The sequence below is a fragment of the Suillus paluster genome (assembly GCF_016628075.1).
Source record: "Suillus paluster strain FC165 chromosome Unknown EDB91scaffold_76, whole genome shotgun sequence".
Taxonomy (NCBI): domain Eukaryota; kingdom Fungi; phylum Basidiomycota; class Agaricomycetes; order Boletales; family Suillaceae; genus Suillus; species Suillus paluster.
Window position 1 is genome coordinate 78,909 of NW_024537636.1, and position 18,908 is coordinate 97,816.

Here is an 18,908-nt window from a genome sequence, read left to right on the forward strand (position 1 = left end):
GAGTTGAGCGAGTGCTTCTCGAGTGAAGCACTCAGAGTCAGAAGATTGGCTTACATCACCTGGACTCGTCACCAACGGTTTGATGTTGTCCCGCTGACGAGGCCTTTGAATGATCAGAGCCAGAAAACTACCAACACTACTGAAAACGGTCATGGGGAGTGAGTTGGTCAATCTTATACTTATGTAACGCCTGGATCGTGAATCGCTTGTTTCAAGACCAGAAAAGTTTTGAATGAGCTAGGATCGTCTCTAACAGGCGACCGAGCTGCATCGAGACTAGCCAACTGTACTTGATATAGGCTGTGCTGATGAGATAGGGCATGCGATGTGTTATAGGGACGATGGCCTCGTGGCCTCGTGGAATAAGCGAGACAATATTGCCCCTGCATGCGGATCTCAGTAATCGGTCGATTCTCGGATCAGAAACGTGAGTCATAAATGCCGCCTCTGTGTCCCTCTGCGCCCTGGAGAAAGGGGGCGGACACTGCACCATACATGATTTCATCTGCGCCGTAACTTAGCTCCAGACGGGCACTGGGTCTATGCACATCATCCGTTGCATGAGGTCACGCCCTGGCCCATCAGAGTACTTGAGTCCTCGAGGCGTGCCACTCGCTATTGTATCCAGAAAAACCTTCTCATGCGTACACTGCTGGAAGCATAGTTACACAATCTATGAAATCTGGTCAAGTAGCAAGAACCAGGCCATTGCCAGCAATCCTAGTCGGCCGATTATCGACCTACGCCACATCCGGTATCCAAGTTCAGTAAATCTCCAGATGGCTAATCAGTGCACGGTCTACGTATATCATGATTAAGCTACACCAGCAGTTCTGAATCAACCACACTCCCAGGTCCCTGCAGTGACCTTCCCCTTGGAGAACCAAGTGTGCACACCATCACTTCCGAAGAGCCGCGTCAGCTAGGGCCTCTATTATCGGAAGCCTTTGGAGGTTTTCAAAGCCGCATTTCAGGAGGAAGCTGCACATGGCTTTCATACAAGCCCTTACAAGCTTTTCTGGCAACCTGACGAAGATAAACCACCAGAACGCATTATTACAGAGCTTTACACATCTGATGCAATGTTCCGAGAACATGAGAAGATACGTGCACAGCCTCGTGAGCCTGGATGTAATCTCGAAACAGTCATTGCAGCAAAAAAGTGCACATCCTAGGACGCTTGCTTGATACCCAATATGAAGGTGACGAAACAGAATTTACACCAGCACAGCGTAATTCAGTTCATATCATTAACAATCGAATCTATCGACACAAAGTTCTCCGTGTCAACTATACCACATATGACCTTCGTCGAGCTCAAGATTCACTCAATCCACGCACACGAGCATATGCGATACCGCGGCGGCGGTGTTGGCCACAAACCTATCCGTGAAGCTACACGATGCTTGCTCGATGACCGCGACACACTTGACCAACTCCCATTTACGATGGAGAAAGAGCGCAAAAGTCGAGATTCTGACGAGGAGATGACAGATGATGGTGAGGATGAGGAAGACACCGAGGAGGAAGACACTGAGGAAGAAGATGCCGAGGAAGAAGACGCCATGGAGGGCAGTGATGACGAAGACGAGGACGAGAATAGTGGCAGTGGTGACGAAGACGGTGATGAGGAGGGTCATGAACTTGAAGATGCTGAGGATGACGAAGGAAATGAGACTCGAGATCCACTCACCACAGAATATCTCATCGGCGATGATATCGCAGATGAGATGGATGAATTTGGGTACACCGGCCTAGATCAGGTCCTTGTGGAAGATGAGGACGACGATGGACTATTAGACGACGATGCTCTTGGGGCGGAAGACGGTGAAGAACTTGAAGGTGGGCTGAATTATGACGAGGCTGAGGGGATCGAATTTGCGGATTTATAGCACTGAGGGGCCAGCAGTACTCATAGCTACTGTACAATTAGAATACACTGAAACACGAATGGACCGACCGAGTCAAATGCCGGAATCTGAGGGGCGCACAGCGATGAATTTATAAAAGAGACGCTAGAAAGAGACGGTAGTGGCAGAAGGTCCTTGCGAGGAGCGTGGGAGGCTCGCGGGTGTCTTGTAACATGGCACGTGAGGCTTGCGAGGGTGTAAGTTCAGCGAGGAGGCGTGGGGGGTTGGTGGTGGTGTCGCAGATGTCGTGTACGACGACGGAGGTTAGTGAGGTCAGCAATGTGGCGTGGGAGTCCTCTCGGGAGCTGCCGGGCCTTTCTGGTTCCGGGCGGTTTTGCTACTAGCTGTATCTTCCTTGCAATATATTTAGTGCTACCAAAATCGGATGTTGCTCATTATGCTGAAATAACCATCATCTTGTGTCTGCTCACCACTTTTCACAACGTATCTGCCAGTCAGGTCTTTCGAGGATACCCTCGCTCTGTAAATTTCTTTCTTTTCCTTCGTTCTCTCTCTCATTCTAATAACATTCGTCAGGGCGGGCCATGTAAGTCTTTTGTGTTCGCTTCTAACGTGTCCTCCGAATCTGATGGATGATGTCGTACAGGCCTCTGCCGGATGAGAGACCTCGTCAGAGTGTTGCAAATCTCATCGGACGCTTTGAGCAGCAGAACAAACGCCAGTCGTCTTCTGCTGCGCCTGCGATCCCACGCAGCTCCAGTGTCTCGTCACAAATAGCCGGTGATCCCGCGAAAGAAGAAACAAAGGAGAAGAGGGAGTGGCCGCCTAAATCCGTGGCGTCCCCGAGCGCAGATAAAAACGCGCTCTCACTGTCCTCTTCCTCGTCTGCTGCCCAGAGCAAGTCGCCACCCATGAGCCCTCAGCTCACGACAGAGAAGCCGGCAGAAACTATCACTGCAGCACCTGCATCCCCAGAGCTTGTCATGCCGCCCCCCGCGAAGAAGCAAGTCACTGCAAAGACTACCCCCACCGCTGAGCCACGGACTATTCCAACTTCACCCGCAAAACCACGTCCCTCTACCGCATCTGTCAAATCTCCAGTGAAGTCTCCACCCAAACCGTCGCTCTCTTCCTCTATCTCTCAGCCCATCAAGCCACAACATACTGGACAATCAGTTGCTTCCAATGCTTCCACTGTTCGTAGCCCTCCCAAGTCGGTTCCCAAATCCACGCCTGCCAATCCTTCTCGACCGAAAACGCCCGCCATTCATGCGTCTCATGCATCTCGTCCAAAGACGCCTTCCTCAGGGTTGTTTGCGCCCACAGCAGCCTCCCTTGCACGCTCTCGTAATGCCCTTCCACCCGCTCCTCCGCCAGTGAAGAAGACGAGACTAAGCAGCAGTGCAGCAGAACGATTGAGCAAACCTACTGCTGCATCCATGTCGAAGGCGCGCGCTCCTCCGCCTATGGCCAGCCCTATGCGTACCGTCAAATCTACATCTGCAGCTTCCACTCCCGCGGTCCGTCGAAACTCAGGGTAGGATTAGCACCTGCAAGGACGAAGGAAGCGAAGGCGCGGGAGGCTGCAACGAAGGTTGCTACCAACGATGTTGACCATGAACCTGATCATCTGGAGAACGGATATGCTGAGAATGGGCATGAACCAGATTACGGATATGGGACCACGCATATCAAGAGCCACCAGGCCACACTCCTCGAGGTGCCTAATCTTAATGTTAGATATCCTAATAATTTCGTCAAACCATCCACTAGTAAGTCGTGCAGAAATCGTTATCGCACCGCAATCGTGTTCACGGCCAGGACCAATGAAAACCTCGTTGTTTATGTAGCAGTGCCACCAGTCTAGTTGTCGATTTGTTAACAGTGACTGTGAAACCGACTTGAACCTGCGTTGCAACATGCAGCCCAACTATTCCGTCTTCAACTAGTCTGAGCCAAGTCTAAATCTCGATATGATCCACCAGACGGGCTCTCGTTTGAAGACTAGTACTATCACCCACGGGTGACTCGGAGTTGAGCGAGTGCTTCTCGAGTGAAGCACTCAGAGTCAGAAGACTGGCTTACATCACCTGGTGATCATCTATCAAATTTCAAATTCGAACCATCGAGGTATGTGCAAGAATACGCCACACTGCTGGAAGCATAGTTACACAATCTATGAAATCTGGTCAAGTAGCAAGAACCAGACCATTGCCAGCAATCCTAGTCGGCCGATTATCGACCTACGCCACATCCGGTATCCAAGTTCAGTAAATCTTCAGATGGCTAATCAGTGCACGGTCTACGTACATCATGATTAAGCTACACCGGCAGTTCTGAATCCACCACACTCCCTGCAGTGACCTTCCCCTTGGAGAACTAAGTGTGCACACCATCACTTCCGAAGAGCCGCGTCAGCCAGGTATTTGACTCCCCTTCAGTTCAAATTGTCCTTCCTTGATCCATCATGAGAAGCTGAGAGGTGTTTTGGCGACTTATCTTCGCTGTGCATTGGTTAGTCGGGCGTGGTCGGTAATGAGATGAAATCCGTCGTCCCACGGTCGAAAACACCCAACACCAACCACAACCACGTGTTAATCATCACTGTTACGCCTATGGCCAACCTCAAGACCGGTGTAAGATCGCTCAATTGTATCAATGATTCAACTCGGATGGAACTAGCCTGGCTTACTGGGGGCCATCACTCCAAGTGCTTCGAAGGTAAAGAAAGTGACTGCAGACGTACAGGCTCGGGGTACTTTGCCCTGATACGACCTTCACAAAAACAGAGATGACATGGCTGGAGGGAGCTTTGATATGATCAGGCCAGAGTGGGTGCGGATACAAATGACTATCTGGATATGTCGAATTCGAGGTTGATTCCCCGTTACTGTAGTACAAGATATACGAGTTGTGGTTGAAAGAATGGTAAGCAAGGAATGGATAGATTCTACATGTCCCTGAATATTCTGGAGAAATATTTCTTCACGCCCTCTGCACCATGAACAATCGCCCCAACCACACCATCTGGCCGTATCACAAAAACTTTGGTTTGGGTGGCTTCGACGAGGTAAGCGGAATAAGCATGGTTCGCTTGATCAAGAAGAACTAAGTCGGCAGGAGATGCAACGGGTGTTGTTGGTGCTAACGATGGTAGGATGATTGCTGACCGTACAAGACTTTTGTCGTATGACTCTAGTGCAACTAAGATTGGAGTAGCATCATGCGGGACTTGGCGCAAACACAATGACCGTGTGACGCCAGGGCCTGTAGAGACTGAAAAGCGTCATTAATTCAGATTCTCTGGGCTGGACTTTGAGCAGCTTGGGTGCATCGGGGGCCCTGTCCCCAGCCTACGAGATTCCCCTCGTCAAGTGGCCTGTAGGTGTTGATAGGCTTCCCCTCGACTGGCGTCGCAAACTCGTCCAGGACGATGCTGCTGAACTGGCAATGAATGCCGAGCATGTAAAGGACAGTGGTGTGCCATCCGTCCGTACGTCCTGTCGTCACTGCACGATTTAGGATCGAGGTGGTCATCTCGAGCATCTCGGTGATGACAGGGAGACGCTCTTCGGTGTATGTCTCGAGAAGAGACTTGTCGGCAAGTCCTTTTTCAACGAGGGCAAGTTTCCAACATAGACCAAACTAATGTACAGGGCAGTCAGTTGTGTCATACATGCCGCATTTATTCGACTCACGCTATCTTGCACACTTGAATTCAGTCCCTGTTCGGAATGAGATTAGCTGGTATTGACATTCGCTCTGAGTACCCCTACCTGACCACCGGTTGGACTGTGGATACTGAGCATCTGTGAGTAGCAGTTTGTAGGTCACCTAGAAGCGACTCACTGAGCAGCATCTATGAAGAGACTCCCATCAGCACAGGGATGTCTAAAACAGAATTACATACCACCCGCAAGAAAGACTCGGCCCTGGCTAAACTTGTTCACCATGCGGACATTCGCCCTGAAGGAAACCGATGAACTCGTACTGACACAGAGAAGAGACGCAAACGCACCGGTATTCGGACGAATAAACCAGCTTGTTGAATGTAATCTTCATAGGGCACATCGAGGCGATGGTCTCGAAAATAAGTTCCTCGTTATCCGCGAGACCTTCCAAGTCTATGCTGCGTCCCGAGATCAAAAAGTGCCAGCCATCCTCTCCAATTTCGTCTGTCGGTCGCAATGCGAGGCTGTAGGTTTTTCAATATGCATGTTCGAGGGCAGAAAGTACAACTACCATCTATTAGAAAAGTCTCCGATTCGGTGCCAATACTGACAAACTGAATAAGAAGCGCTTCCATTGAATGGCAAGACGGACACACCACTCTATCAAGACCGGGGCCTGTTAAACGAATATCTCCAGTGACGATCCGGAATTCGGCCATAGTCTCGCCCGGGAACACGAGTCCAAGTTGTTTGCGCACTATACCTGTAAATATAACATCAGTCTGCGTCATTCTGTTTCAACTGTGTCGCGCACTTTTGGGACCATCAGCACCGATCATCCACTTGGTATCGAATGTCTCCAATATTTCATTGTCACCTTGTTTCTTTGCGAGAACAGCGGTGACTCCCTCGTCAGACTGATTGAACGAGCGCAAGTTCAGTACCCATCTCGACAGAGCATGAGAATTTTTCCAGATGGCCCCGTAGAATCACATCCAGAAGCTGTTGACCTAACATCTTAGGGACGTTCTAGGAAAAATCTATCAGCATGATGACTCGAGCAGACAATATTTATCGGTGCACAAATGGTATGGCTGGGGTAGGTTCTGTATGCGGGAGCATCGATTCGATATGCGTAGGTTCCGTCTCTCCGAGCTTGTACGCACGGATAAGAGGAAATGGTTTCCCCAGATCATTGACTTCTGGAACATCCAGGAAGTTAAAGAGTTCGAAGGAGCGTGGCTGAACAGTATTCAATAAGACCACGGGGTGAACAAGTGGATGCAAAACAAACCCAGATCCCGGGACCGCGTTGTCCGATGCGATAGTTTATGTCTCGTTCGATGATGCGCACTGGGATGCCATTCTGGAGAAGCGTCAATGCGGCTACCAGACCGGCCGGACCACCGCCTACCTAAAAAATAAGAATCTCGATTGAGGCGCAAACATTCATCATAGGCAGGTCACTTACGATTAGCACAGGAGGATTCATAGTACTAGGTGCCCACAGGGGAGTTGATAGTAAGTCAGTTCCTGAGGGTTTTTTTGGTCGACATTGGAAACAATCGCGTCTTATACCTGGGTAAAGCTGTTGAACTTCGAATTGAATTTCAAAAGCTTTACCCCAACCATACCTTGCAACAGTTGAACTTGAAGCAACGTCTTTGATATAGGTTTGATTTCCAAAAACAGGTTATCGATCCCACGTCCAATCGGACAATCCCTCACGCCAGTAATGAGAGAAGCTCGTTGGCAATTGGCGCATGCGTACTAGTGCTGCAGTGAAGGTACAGTGTAACAACCGGTACCTTTCACACCAGACTCACACTTGTTGAATTAAGGAGTTTAATAAAATGTAAGTACATAGTATTACTTTTAGGCATCTAAATAGATAATACCTGTGCAAGGATTATTTGATTTCGCGATGTTGAACATGCTCGAAGCCTCAGAACTCACAGTGTTAGAATGTCACACAAATGTGGTACGTTTCACAGTGTGACACCGTGTGACTGACGCTTTCCACACATTGTCCTCGTCGGAGGACGCACTACTAGTCATCAGTAAACCGGTGAGACTCAGATATTAGTAGATTTTGTAGTATTTTCCATGCCCAATGCTTCTTTCCTGTAAATTACGATACAAAGTAATATATAGCAATCTAAAGCAATGTAATCACGCCAATTCACGCTCAGTTCAGACTCAGATATTGTTCTACATCACTTTATATTGCTTTATATTGTTTTATAACGTCATGTATAGGAAAGAGCATTTCGGCGTACAAAATATGGGAATATCGGTGGCTCACCGGTTTGCTGATGACTAGAGCTGTCACTCTCGCCGTCAATGCCAGCCACAGCCAGCCTTGCACCATCCCTTTCCTCGCCATCACCTCCAACTGTCTGCTGTGGTGCTCGCTTGGGCTTTAGAGGCCGTTTTTGTTTCTTCGGCTAGTCTTTTGCAACGTGACATTCAGTCCCAATCACTTCCTTCTGTAGAGAGACTTTGTACAGAATACCTTGCTGATCAAAATGATACCACATATCCTGACATTTGAATCTCACTCCAATATGAAATCATGCCTAGTAAGCCTTAAAAATAACACAAATAAGTACTTTACCATATTCATGATAAGTAGTTTAATTGAGAGTAACGCATTGCCATATCAGGCAATTATGTGACCTGCGTCAAGCAAAGTCCACCTCTAAGTCCGGCTTGAGTCTATGTAGCTGTGTGAGGTCGAGTCACTTCAAGAATATTATTTGCGAGCTCTGTCCCCATCAACCATAAGACCTCTCCATCTTGGCCCCAATTTACCTTGACACGCATCAGAAAAACTCTCAGCCATGACACAGAAAATCAGAGCGACAGACGATGTCCTACGATCTATTCCCGATCCTGGTCAAGCCGCCGTGTAAGACTATCAGATCGTACTTTGAATCTGTCATTTATTCTATCATTGGCTCAGACTACCAAAGGATGGCGAAACGAACATTCTCATCACGTCTGCCTTGCCTTACTGTAATAATGTACCCCATCTTGGTGTGTCGTCCAATCTACTATCTCGTCATAAAGTCTGATGACAATGATCGCCAGGAAATATCATAGGAAGTACCCTGAGTGCGGATGTTTTCAGCCGGTGAGTGTCCTTACTTACTGGTGACTTGTAATATGTGCTCAAAGCAACCTCGCTTGATAGATACAACCGTCTGTGTTGATCTCGTGCAGTCCTATATCTACATCTCATGGAATGTTTACAGGGACAAGAAATAGACGCACCCTTTATATTTGTGGAACTGATGAATACGGAACCGCCACGGAGACGGCGGCTCTTAAGGAGGGGATAACTCCTAGAGAACTATGCGACAAGTATCATGCCTTGCACAAAGAGACATATGAGTGGTTTGATATTGGGTGCGTATCCTCTACAAGAACGGTTTCATTCTACTGACCATCCTTAGTTTCGATCTCTTTGGACGCACTTCGACTGCTAAACATACCGAGTCAGTGTAATTACACAGCTTGTCATGACTCGTTAACACCGGGACACAGGATATGTCAATCAATCTACCTCAATCTCGGTCAGCACGGATATCTAGAAAAGCAGATTAAAGATCAGACCTATTGCGAAGGGTGCAAAAAGTGAGCATTTAGCAGAGGCTAATCGAACAGCTCTAACATTCTCCTCAGGTTTTTAGCTGATCGTTACGTAGAGGGCATCTGTCCTCACTGCAGTTATATCGTACGTCACGCAGCTGGTGGTCTGGAGACACGTATGCTCACTAGCTATTTCAGGATGCTCGCGGTGATCAATGTGATGGATGCAGCCGCACGCTAGATGCTATCGACCTGATCGAGCCTCGATGCTTGGTTGATAAGACTCACAATGTCGTTGCACGTTCTTCTTCGCATATGTACTTCAAGTTAGATTCCGCTCAGCCAGCCTTAGAAGAGTGGATTAAGAAGTCATGGAAGAAAGGAAAGTGGTCTCCCAATGCCACGATTAACGCCGATGGCGAGATTGTCGACGCACGCATGAAAAGTGGCCTTAAACCTACTCCGGTGACACGAGATCTTGCCTGGGGCGTCCCTATTCCACCTCTTGGTCGAGAAGATGACAAGGAGATGAGTGGAAAAGTATTGTGTAAGTGGCTAGTCCTTCTACGTCGTACCGATGTATTGACAGGCGACGACAGACGTTTGGGTTAGTTGACCACGCATCTGTGCTGCACCGTTTCATAACAGTTTTTCCTGCAGTTCGACGCAGTCATCGGCTATGTCAGTATCACGGGAGAATATACCCCGGAATGGAAACAATGGTGGCTCAACCCGGATAATGTTCAACTATACCAATTCATGGGTAAAGATAATGTATACTTTCACACTATATACTTCCCCTCCATGCTGCTCGCGGATGGCAGAAATTGGACGACACTCCATCACCTCTCAACTACCGGTGAGCGCCAAATTTTATCCCGAGTCACTTTTCTGACCAGCTGGCCTACAGAATACCTTAATTACGAGGGCGGAAAGTTCTCTAAGAGTAAAAACCGCGGCGTGTTTGGGCCCGCCGCTAAGGAGACTGGAATTCCTGCTTCAGTATGGCGATATTACCTTCTTTCCACTCGTCCAGAGACCGCGGATGCCATGTTCTCATGGGCGGATTGTGTAAGATGACCTTCGTTCATATCAGTCACTCGTTCTTGACCCTCTCCACTTTTCCATAGATCGCCGCCAACAACAACGTCCTCCTGAAAAAGTAATGTTAAAATAACCGTGTTGAGCTGACACTGATTGCTTGTTTGACAGCTTTGGCAACTTCGTCAACCGTGCCCTCAAGTTCCTCTCCTCCCAATACGATAGCGTTATCCCAGAAAGCGGCGATGCCCCTGGTCCTCTGTCCCCCAACGACCCCCTCGATGCTGAGTTCATCAACGATGTTAACGGGCTCCTGAAAGAATATATCGACGCGATGGAGAGCGTAAAAATTCGCCTTGGTCTGCAAATTATCATGCTCATCTCCAGCCGGGGTAACGGCTACCTACAAGCCTCGGGCTTGAACAAGGCGTTAATGACAGAGAACCCACAGCGATGCGCTCAGGTCATATCGCGCGCAGTCAACCTCATCTATGTCCTATCAGCCCTCATATATCCATTCATGCCCGCCACCTCAGATGCACTTCTAGTACAGCTGAACGCGCCAGCGCGCGTGGTCCCTGAGGTGCTCTCCACTGATATCCTTCGCGGGCCACCAGATCGGCCAGCCGGAGCACCTGTTCAAGAACATCGACGAGAAGATGGACCAGGTGTGGAAGGAGCGCTTTGGCGGTGACGAGTCATCCAAGAAAGAGGAGGAGGCACCTACTTCGAAACGCAAGGCAAAGAAAGCGGCCGCCGGTGTTAACGCTGCGCCGGATGCTGCCACAGCCAATGGCCCGAAATCGCCTGAGGTTATCTCTTTGGAAGCAAAGATTTTGGAGCAGGGACAAGTTGTACGTGGGCTGAAGGAGAGTAAGGAGCCGAAAGATGTTGTAGATGTTGCGGTGACGGAACTGAAGAGGCTAAAAGCTGAACTTGTCTTGCTGGAGAAGTCAAAAAACTAGGGTGCACAGTGAAGAAGTTATAATCAATGTTGTATCGTTGCTCGTGTAATTATTACGTGAGGTTTGCCCTAATTATCACAAGAAGGGCCAAGCAATAGACAATGGAAGGAAGTGATAGGAAGCATGCCAAAGACGATCTATGCAGCTATCATTTGCACCACTCCCCTTGTCAACTAGATGACTAAGTTGATATTGTACTCAACACCTCCGACAACAGAGTACGAGGACCCGTCTGTTACGTTTAGAACACTGGGCACCTACTGGAGACTGGAGAGGCTGCAGCGAAGAACGCAGTGATAGTAACAATTGCGGTTGAGAAGGAGAGCTTCATTTTTCCTGAAGTACAGAATAAAGCTTACTCAGGCTCGCCATGCTTTCATGCTGATTCAAGGAGGCAGTACTTACTAGTGTGCGTAGTGAGTTAATCATAATGACTGTCGGCAATTCCAATGGACTCGGGGTGCGACGGCATTATAAGCAGACCCGCTCCTATAAAAATCAGCGAGGCATATCTGGACCTCCACATGCGAAATATTGTGAGTATGATAAGGGGATGAGTTTTGCAGACGAGTTGTGACACCGGTTTGAACGTCGCAATGGGGAACTTCGAAATACTTACTGCAGGCTTTCAACCTGAAACAAAGTTCGAGGCTCTGCAGTACGCATGTCATACCACCCGCGAACTTCTGTCACCGGTGTCTGTGTGGATCGGAACTTGGAGCTGCAACTTGAAACTTGTGTGCCAGTTGTTGAGGACGGTTCGACTCCGTCGATGGTTATTAGATGGAACGATTATCTTCCTTCATCTACTTAGGGCTGGCTAGGGGAGACTAGTCGACGGTGGCGTCCGTGGAAGAAGATTGTTACTGCTGGCACTTATTCTAAAATCGTGACAGCACTCGGCCGCGCCAATCTCCGAGACTCCGACTACATAGTACTTCTTGCCTGTCATCCCTGTGTTTCAGTAGGCTTCCGTGCACTGTGCACGAGATAAGTTCAGAGGGAGGGAGGGGAAATGAGACAAAGGAAACAGAGCATTATGTATTAATTATCGAAATCGAGCTTGCCCATGAAACTGTATAGTTCCTGTCAAATAATTTACTGCGGTTCAGCGCCAGATACTTACACTCAACTTACACTAGTATAATATTTGACTATATAGTATTAATACTAGTACTGCTGCTTCTTCCATATATGACGGGGTGCTGCCAGCCTAGTTTCAACAACACCATATTATGATTTCAATGTTTCGAACTGCTTCTGATCAAAGCTTCGAATTCAACGGATGTTCAATTGTTCGTAAGCAAGAATCATTTTTTAACTTGCCGTCGGACGTCCATTACATTCTAGGAATGAAACAATAGATGTAACTCCTAAGGTGAAGGGGTGTTTCATTCCGAGTCTTCGATGGACATGCGCGAACCTTCGACCGTCCCTAGGGAATAAAGGTCAAAGGAAGACATCCAGAACACACGAACCAAATTATCTTGTGATACGTTTCAGCCTTTGGTGTCAATAATCACGAGGCATGACCGCAGAGAACTCAGAGACCGCGCTCCAGAGGATGGTCCGACGCGAGGCGATGCCGACCGTTTGATAAGTTTCTTCCTCCGTAAAGAGAAGGCGTTGCCAATTTCTGGAATGGGACAAAGTTGAGAGGCGGGCGAGAGGAAGACATAATGGTAGAATTGCAAGTAGAATGCAGAATCCCGTTCCGTTTCTACCTGGGAGATTCGGAAGGGCGGCACGTGTCAACCTCTGGAGTCTTCGGCTTCCTGCCCCTGACGGCCCACGGGCATTTTGGAAATACGCCCTCCATTGGAAGCGTAGACCTTCGTGCGAGCATTCCGCAGCTGACTGCGTATATGCGCCGCTCGGAGAGGAAATGAGTGTATCTTGCAGTTTCACGGAGCTCCACGGTCCAGGTCTTACGTTTGCGCAGCGGTTCAGGCACCTTCGCAATGACTTGATGAATAAATTGGTTCCGGATCCTGATTAGTAAATTAAGTTCTTATAAATTTCCGTAGAAAGCCTTACCTGGGCTGCGGTGGTGCTGCTGGCTGGAGTAAGGGTAACAATAGGGGGATGATGTCTTACGTGATGAGGAGGACACATGCTGCAAAGTTTTCGCGAATTGTCTCAAGCTTTGAAAGCAGATAGACACGTCCAACCCGCCCAATTGATGCAGGGGCTGTTAAAATCCTAGATACTCGAACACCTGTCGTCTACCAGCTTCACCGATCGTGGGCTGAAGGTAGAACAGTGATGTTGTGAATGTTGCAGTATCGCAACTGAAGAGGCTAGAAGGCTCCACTTGAAGAAGTTAAAAAAAATCGAATGCGCAATGAAGAGGTTACAGTCAATGTTATATCGTTGCTCGTGTAAGTATAATGTGACGTTTGCCACTAATTGTCACGAACAAGGTCCGAGTAATAGACAACGAAAGGTAGCAATTTTAGTCCATAGGAAGCGTGCCAAAACAGTCCATATAGCTCTCATTCACCAGCACTTCCCTTCATCATTTAGACGATTGCGATGTTGTGCTCAACACTTCCGACAACAGAGTACGTGGACCCGTTGGCTCCAGTCTCTGGATAGGTAGTGTCCAGCATGACTACATAACTGGCATTAAAGTAGTACGCATACGGGAGCTAGGTCCAGGATCAATTACCGCACACGAATCACATAACCGCTAAAACTAACCTGAACTGTGAACTCGTCGAAGAGAGGAGTTGGTGAACTCGCGTTGAGGGTGCGACGGGCAAGTAGAATAGGAGGCTCGTAGCCGTTGTTGTTCACAGGAACTTCAATGTAGTAGTCAGTGTACTGGGGGTGCACACCAAGTTGACCTGCGCAGGTAAAGTTTGCTGTCACAGTGAAGTTCTGAATGATGATAGACAATCAGACTCGGAAATAGGTAACATAAATCATGACGACTACTCACGTCACCAGGAGAGAGTGTCGAGGGAGTGACTGTGACAATTCCAAAGCGTTCAGCCTCGGAACACGACTGAGCAGCTGCTGGAGTGCCTGCAGCTAAGACAGCAGCAAAGGTAACAATTGCAGTTGAGAAGGAGAGCTTCATTTTGTCTGAGCACGAAATGAAGCTTGCTCAAGTGGGCCATGCTTTTATGCAGGCTCGAGGAGGCAGTACTAGTGTGCGTAAGCAAGTCATGCGCAATGACTGTCAGCGATTCCAATAGAGGAGTGGTTGCAATATTGCGAACGCATCACAACTTACAAGCGGACGGGGCAGAATTCCCGCTCCCCGAAAAATGGACAAAGACTGACAGAAAATCCGTGCCTCCATGCGGAACTTCACCAAAAGTCCACAAATCAGACATTGCCTGATTTGGGTTGACATGCTTCTCTGACGTGCCACGTCACGGTCATACACAAGCGCGTGTACTATGTCATTCTAATAATGTCCTAAGGTGTGCGGCAACCTAACAGCGAAGTTGCTAATGGTAACCTCGGTCTGCTATGATATCATCATCATCATATGTAACTGATATTAGCTTCGCTATTCCATGTGTAGTACATCACAGTGTTCTGCCGGTCAGTGTATGTTCATCAAAGTTAACGTACGTTCAGCTGCGAACTTTCCCATGGATGCAAGTGAACTGAACCCGTGCAGTGCCAGATGTCCTGCTTGGATATTAGATAATCATGTCTGATTGGACGATGAAGCAGGAGTGAACGTTCAAAGTGCAGTACACGGTGCGTCAACGGTCGCAGAATGGATAGTACTCGACTACTACTACTAAGGTAGCACTAATTTTCTGAATCTACTCTTCAAGAACATCGTCAGCTTGAGGAAAGTCTGGATCGTCGATTCCCTCTGCATCTAAGTCAAGAAGCTCGTACAACTCAAGCTCAGCGTCTAAACCTCGAATGGCGACTTTATAAAAAGATCCCAGCCATTCCTCTGCACGAGAATAGTCAAGTAAGTCATTGATAGCAATGCGGGAGAATGAACCACTGACAGCACTGACGGGGACTGAGTGCATTGATTCTGTGGCAGAAATCTCCTCCTCCTCCTGAACAGCTCGGATAAGGTCTGCGGCAACATCGCTTATCCCTCGCTTCTTGAAAGCAAGGCTGTGTGGCTCCTGTTCACTGCTTTCTCCTGATAGATCATCACCAACTGCATGAACTACTTGAGTAGGCTCTGCTTTGTCAGTGTCCTTGGTGTCACAGTACCGGTGCTGAAGCCGCTTCTTGACCACATCATTGTGTACATGCTCCTCATGAACATACATCTTGAGTTCTGCCAGAAGGGTGAGCGTCTCAGTTGAGAGCCGATTGCACCATTTCGTGAGAATCGCGCCAAACATGCTAAATAGGTGTTTGCAAGAGGCGGAATTCGGGCAAATCAAGAGAAGACGTTGAGCGATAGTATGAAGTGGTTGACGTGCTGAACCGGGATGTGACAGTCCTGTCCATATATCGATTGGATCGACTGAAACACCCTGAGGACTGTTAGCAATGTCTTCTGAACTTGAAACAATCAGTTTAATGAAGTATACCTCCTTTTCTGCGCGATATAACAGTGAAAGCTTGTAGTTGTCCATGTATGCAAAGTCATGGGAGCTATTCAAATAGTCATCCAAGTCCGTATAAAGATCGAGTGGTATATCATTAGTGTTGTAAAAATGGCACCAAAGACGTGCAAAAAGTGTTGCAAGCCCCGCATGCGTTGTGAGGGGTACATTCCGGAATGGAGAAACCTTATAGAAAGGATTCACAATGATGGCAGCAATAAAGACTTCCTGGTCGCACTGTTCCCAGCGGCGCTTGACACTTGCAAGAACAGCTGTACAAGCTGCCAGATCAGTGCTGTTGTTGATCTTGGAGTAGCGAAAGTGCAGAAAACCAAATGATATTGCAACGTTTTCGGGTCTTGCCTGGGCTGCTTGATGAACATTTGTCATGAGGGAAATTGGCTCCAGCAACATTTTCCATCTATAGAGAGCATTAGTTCCGATTTTTACATTTATTTTTGAACCGTACCGTGCCAATGCATGCCAAAACGTTGCATTTTTGATTGTCGCAATGGCTGTTTGAGTCTTTCTGCATGAGTGTGCATCTCCACCTGATATCAAATGAGCTTCGTGCTTCGTTACAAGCAATTCGAGTGCAGGATGAAGCTCAAGGAGGCAGCGATAGGCAAGATAATGGGACATCCAACGCGTCAGCACTGCCCTGAGAACTGCGAGCGTCTTTCTGATTGTCACCATCTGTATTTCGCGGAGAATGGCGAGCACATGTGTCTTGCTGCATAGCCATGTAATTAGTTCTTGTGCCATGTCTCCATAGATCCCGTAGTTGTCTTTGACCTTGAAAAGGTCACTGACGATGAGATTCCACTGTTGTTGTGTCATTCATAATCAGCGAGTGCGATGAATCACGAAAATCACCATACCTGATGAGCCAAGCAATTAGGAACAACAATGTGGGGTAGCTGCTCTTGAAGCAGACACCGAGCTTTTTGTGATTCACCAGACGCATCTGTGGTGCAAGTGATAACACTTGCCCCCCACTCGGACTCAATCCTGCTGATTGCATCTAACATTTGCTTGAGAAGTTCTTCGGCGGTGCGAGGGTCCATCAAAGCATCGTGAACTTTAATCGTGTGCAGCTAAATAGACAATTAGTAAAATGATTGACGGTCTCCGCAGTTAGATTTACCTTTTGGCGAGCAGTCATCATAAACCCCAGGAGGTGATGGTGATTTTCACCAGTCCAACCATCACATTGCAATGTTGCGTCAGCGCCTTGACATTCTTCTTTAGCGGTACCTTTGAGTATATTAAGGGCATGGGGTAGGACATGCCGCGTCAAGACTTTTGCAGAGGGAATTTTCGCTCTTGGGAGAAAACGGTTGCATAATACTTTCCATTTGTGGTTCTCAACCCACCGCAGTGGTAAACCAGTGCTTGCGGTGAGTCTTGCAAGCCCAATTTCCCAATCAGCTTGATCTGAAGTCGTCCAAGCTTGGTCGCCAAAGCTGTTAAGTTGGTTGCCCAGTGCTATGGGGGAGAGAGGCAGAAGTGAGCCAGAAGCAGAGTGGTATTGACCAGATTGGATTAGATGTTGGCGCTTTGGATGGGATGGTAATGAGACTTCCAAGAGGGCAGGACTTGGACTGACCGACAGAGAGTCACGGTAAAGGCTACTGGAAGAACTCGAGGCTGTGTCAGCCTCAGGAATTAGCAATGCGGGAAAACTCGGATGTGCAGACTGCATAGTTGATGACATTGAGATCTGGTGGGCTGGCGGCGAGAATGATTGGAGGTATAGCACTGAGATGTGCTGGAGTTAGGACCCAAGTGGCACCTTTTCGTGGTGAATATGATTGGTGGTATTCAAGCCATGCTTGCGAATGGATATCCTCAGAGTGCAATGTGCAATCACACAAGTGACATAATAGTGTCGTCGGCTGACTGATTAACCAGGTGTGTTGGGGATCATTCTGGCCACTGGCCCAAACTAGTACTCCAAGTTAGTAAAAGAAAGCTATAAAACAGGCTTGCGTACGAGTGCCTGCGATCGCCACTTCATCCCTCGGTGCATCTCGCTGGCCTGCGTGAACCTGCTGCTCGTCTATTGCCTGCTCATGCGCAACACATTGCTCATAGAGCCTTGCACACACCACCTTTGCCTTTCTGCTGACCATCGAAGCTGGGTCTTTGACAGCATAACCTGGGTGCTTCACGAAATGATCCCACCACCATCCTCGGTTTGACTTTGATCTCTTGCTGATCTTTGCCATCAAGTTAGCATGTCGAAAGTGGGGAGTCCATCTTCGAGTTATAAGCCTTGAAGTGTGCCCTTGAACCGAACACACGAAAACCATGCGTTTATGTGAGTAATGATATGTGAAGCGGCACAAAGATAATGTCTAATCAAAGATTCTAGCATTGACCAGATATAGTATAGTTCATTATAGTAGGACCAGGAAACTCCTCAAAGTTGTGTTCAGATGAACATCGATAAACTTCGCCAGCTTTCCCACGAAATCCGGTCAGTGACCGTGACCTTGGTTCACTGACCGGCAGAACACTGGTACATCAATACAACTACATAGTTAGAGTGCACCATACCCCTCCCGTTCGAGCACATCGTCGTCAAGCTCCTCATCCGAATCAGCATCCACCTTATATGGATCTTCCTCATCTGAATCCTCCTCTGCGTGGTTGTCGTCGTCTGAGTCCGAGTCTAATTCGCCTTCCTGGCGCAGCGAGAGAGAGAGACGCCAAGAAAGATTCTCGAGGCATTAGGACACTGCTTTTGTGCATACCTATGAAATGGGTTGGTGCAAGTGAAAAAAGATAGGAAGAGTTATATACCTTCTTCGGGTATAGTGCAAAATGAGAAACATCGAATCAAACGCAACTGAGTGAGAGCTGAGGGAGGCTAAGGTCCACGAAAAGAAGGATGAGCATGACAGTCAGACTATGAAACAGGTAAAGAGGGATGTGTCCTAGAACGAGGATGAGCAGGTGGCTTTGAGAAAGTGTAAGAGGAGGAATATGTAGCTGGAAAAAGAGCCGGGAGACATGAGCTTCACGATGCGCGGGACGTGTACTAAGAAATGTTATGACTGTGCAATTGTCCTGAAACACGTTAATAGAACCAAACAAAAGCTTGTAACAAAACACATTGACACATCTGTGTTTCTTCATCTTATCTATTGTCATCATGCCCCGCAGACACTGATCACTGTCCATGTCCAGTAGTTCATCATCCAGTAGCGATTTTGT

At 48.0% G+C, this 18,908-nt stretch overlaps 4 protein-coding genes across 4 annotated transcripts; 1 reads left to right on the forward strand and 3 right to left on the reverse strand.

Moving 5' to 3' along the window:
• Positions 1-4,821: 4,821 nt before the first annotated feature.
• On the reverse strand, positions 4,822-7,034 carry EDB91DRAFT_1239197 (FAD binding domain-containing protein; the record flags this gene model as incomplete). Its single annotated transcript, XM_041321823.1, has 14 exons — positions 4,822-5,075; positions 5,104-5,224; positions 5,280-5,516; positions 5,570-5,596; positions 5,648-5,672; positions 5,778-5,837; positions 5,890-6,066; positions 6,114-6,148; positions 6,199-6,305; positions 6,357-6,459; positions 6,497-6,571; positions 6,626-6,784; positions 6,837-6,956; positions 7,014-7,034. The coding sequence occupies 14 exons, from the start codon at positions 7,032-7,034 to the stop codon at positions 4,822-4,824; spliced, it is 1,521 nt and encodes a 506-aa protein (XP_041172712.1).
• A 1,230-nt stretch (positions 7,035-8,264) lies between these two features.
• EDB91DRAFT_1338986 (tRNA synthetases class I (M)-domain-containing protein) lies at positions 8,265-11,142 on the forward strand (the record flags this gene model as incomplete). The annotated part of the gene is made up of 15 exons (XM_041325645.1): positions 8,265-8,453; positions 8,508-8,581; positions 8,636-8,678; positions 8,739-8,746; positions 8,800-8,953; positions 9,001-9,042; positions 9,092-9,181; positions 9,230-9,281; positions 9,335-9,683; positions 9,736-9,743; positions 9,797-9,995; positions 10,047-10,207; positions 10,267-10,298; positions 10,349-10,760; positions 10,795-11,142. The coding sequence occupies exons 1-15, from the start codon at positions 8,386-8,388 to the stop codon at positions 11,140-11,142; spliced, it is 2,040 nt and encodes a 679-aa protein (XP_041172713.1). The 5' UTR covers positions 8,265-8,385.
• Positions 11,143-13,179: 2,037 nt separating this feature from the next.
• On the reverse strand, positions 13,180-14,475 carry EDB91DRAFT_1159128 (uncharacterized protein). The gene is made up of 4 exons (XM_041319731.1): positions 14,384-14,475; positions 14,087-14,295; positions 13,846-14,025; positions 13,180-13,793 (listed from the first exon to the last, which is right to left on the reverse strand). The coding sequence occupies exons 2-4, from the start codon at positions 14,225-14,227 to the stop codon at positions 13,665-13,667; spliced, it is 450 nt and encodes a 149-aa protein (XP_041172714.1). The 5' UTR covers positions 14,228-14,295; positions 14,384-14,475; the 3' UTR covers positions 13,180-13,664.
• A 455-nt stretch (positions 14,476-14,930) lies between these two features.
• On the reverse strand, positions 14,931-17,917 carry EDB91DRAFT_1059860 (ribonuclease H-like domain-containing protein; the record flags this gene model as incomplete). Its single annotated transcript, XM_041314289.1, has 7 exons — positions 14,931-15,614; positions 15,672-16,107; positions 16,156-16,481; positions 16,568-16,783; positions 16,834-17,009; positions 17,449-17,640; positions 17,683-17,917. The coding sequence occupies 7 exons, from the start codon at positions 17,915-17,917 to the stop codon at positions 14,931-14,933; spliced, it is 2,265 nt and encodes a 754-aa protein (XP_041172715.1).
• Between the last annotated feature and the right edge of the window lie 991 nt (positions 17,918-18,908).

Excerpts from the sequence above, each read along its gene's own strand:
- EDB91DRAFT_1159128 (XM_041319731.1), bottom strand. The coding sequence starts at position 14,227 with ATGAAGCTCTCCTTCTCAACTGCAATTGTTACCTTTGCTGCTGTCTTA. Across the intron at positions 14,026-14,086 it reads CGACACTCTCTCCTGGTGAC|AACTTCACTGTGACAGCAAA; the intron begins GTGAGTAGTCGT and ends ATCATCATTCAG. Across the intron at positions 13,794-13,845 it reads TCGACGAGTTCACAGTTCAG|CTCCCGTATGCGTACTACTT; the intron begins GTTAGTTTTAGC and ends TCCTGGACCTAG.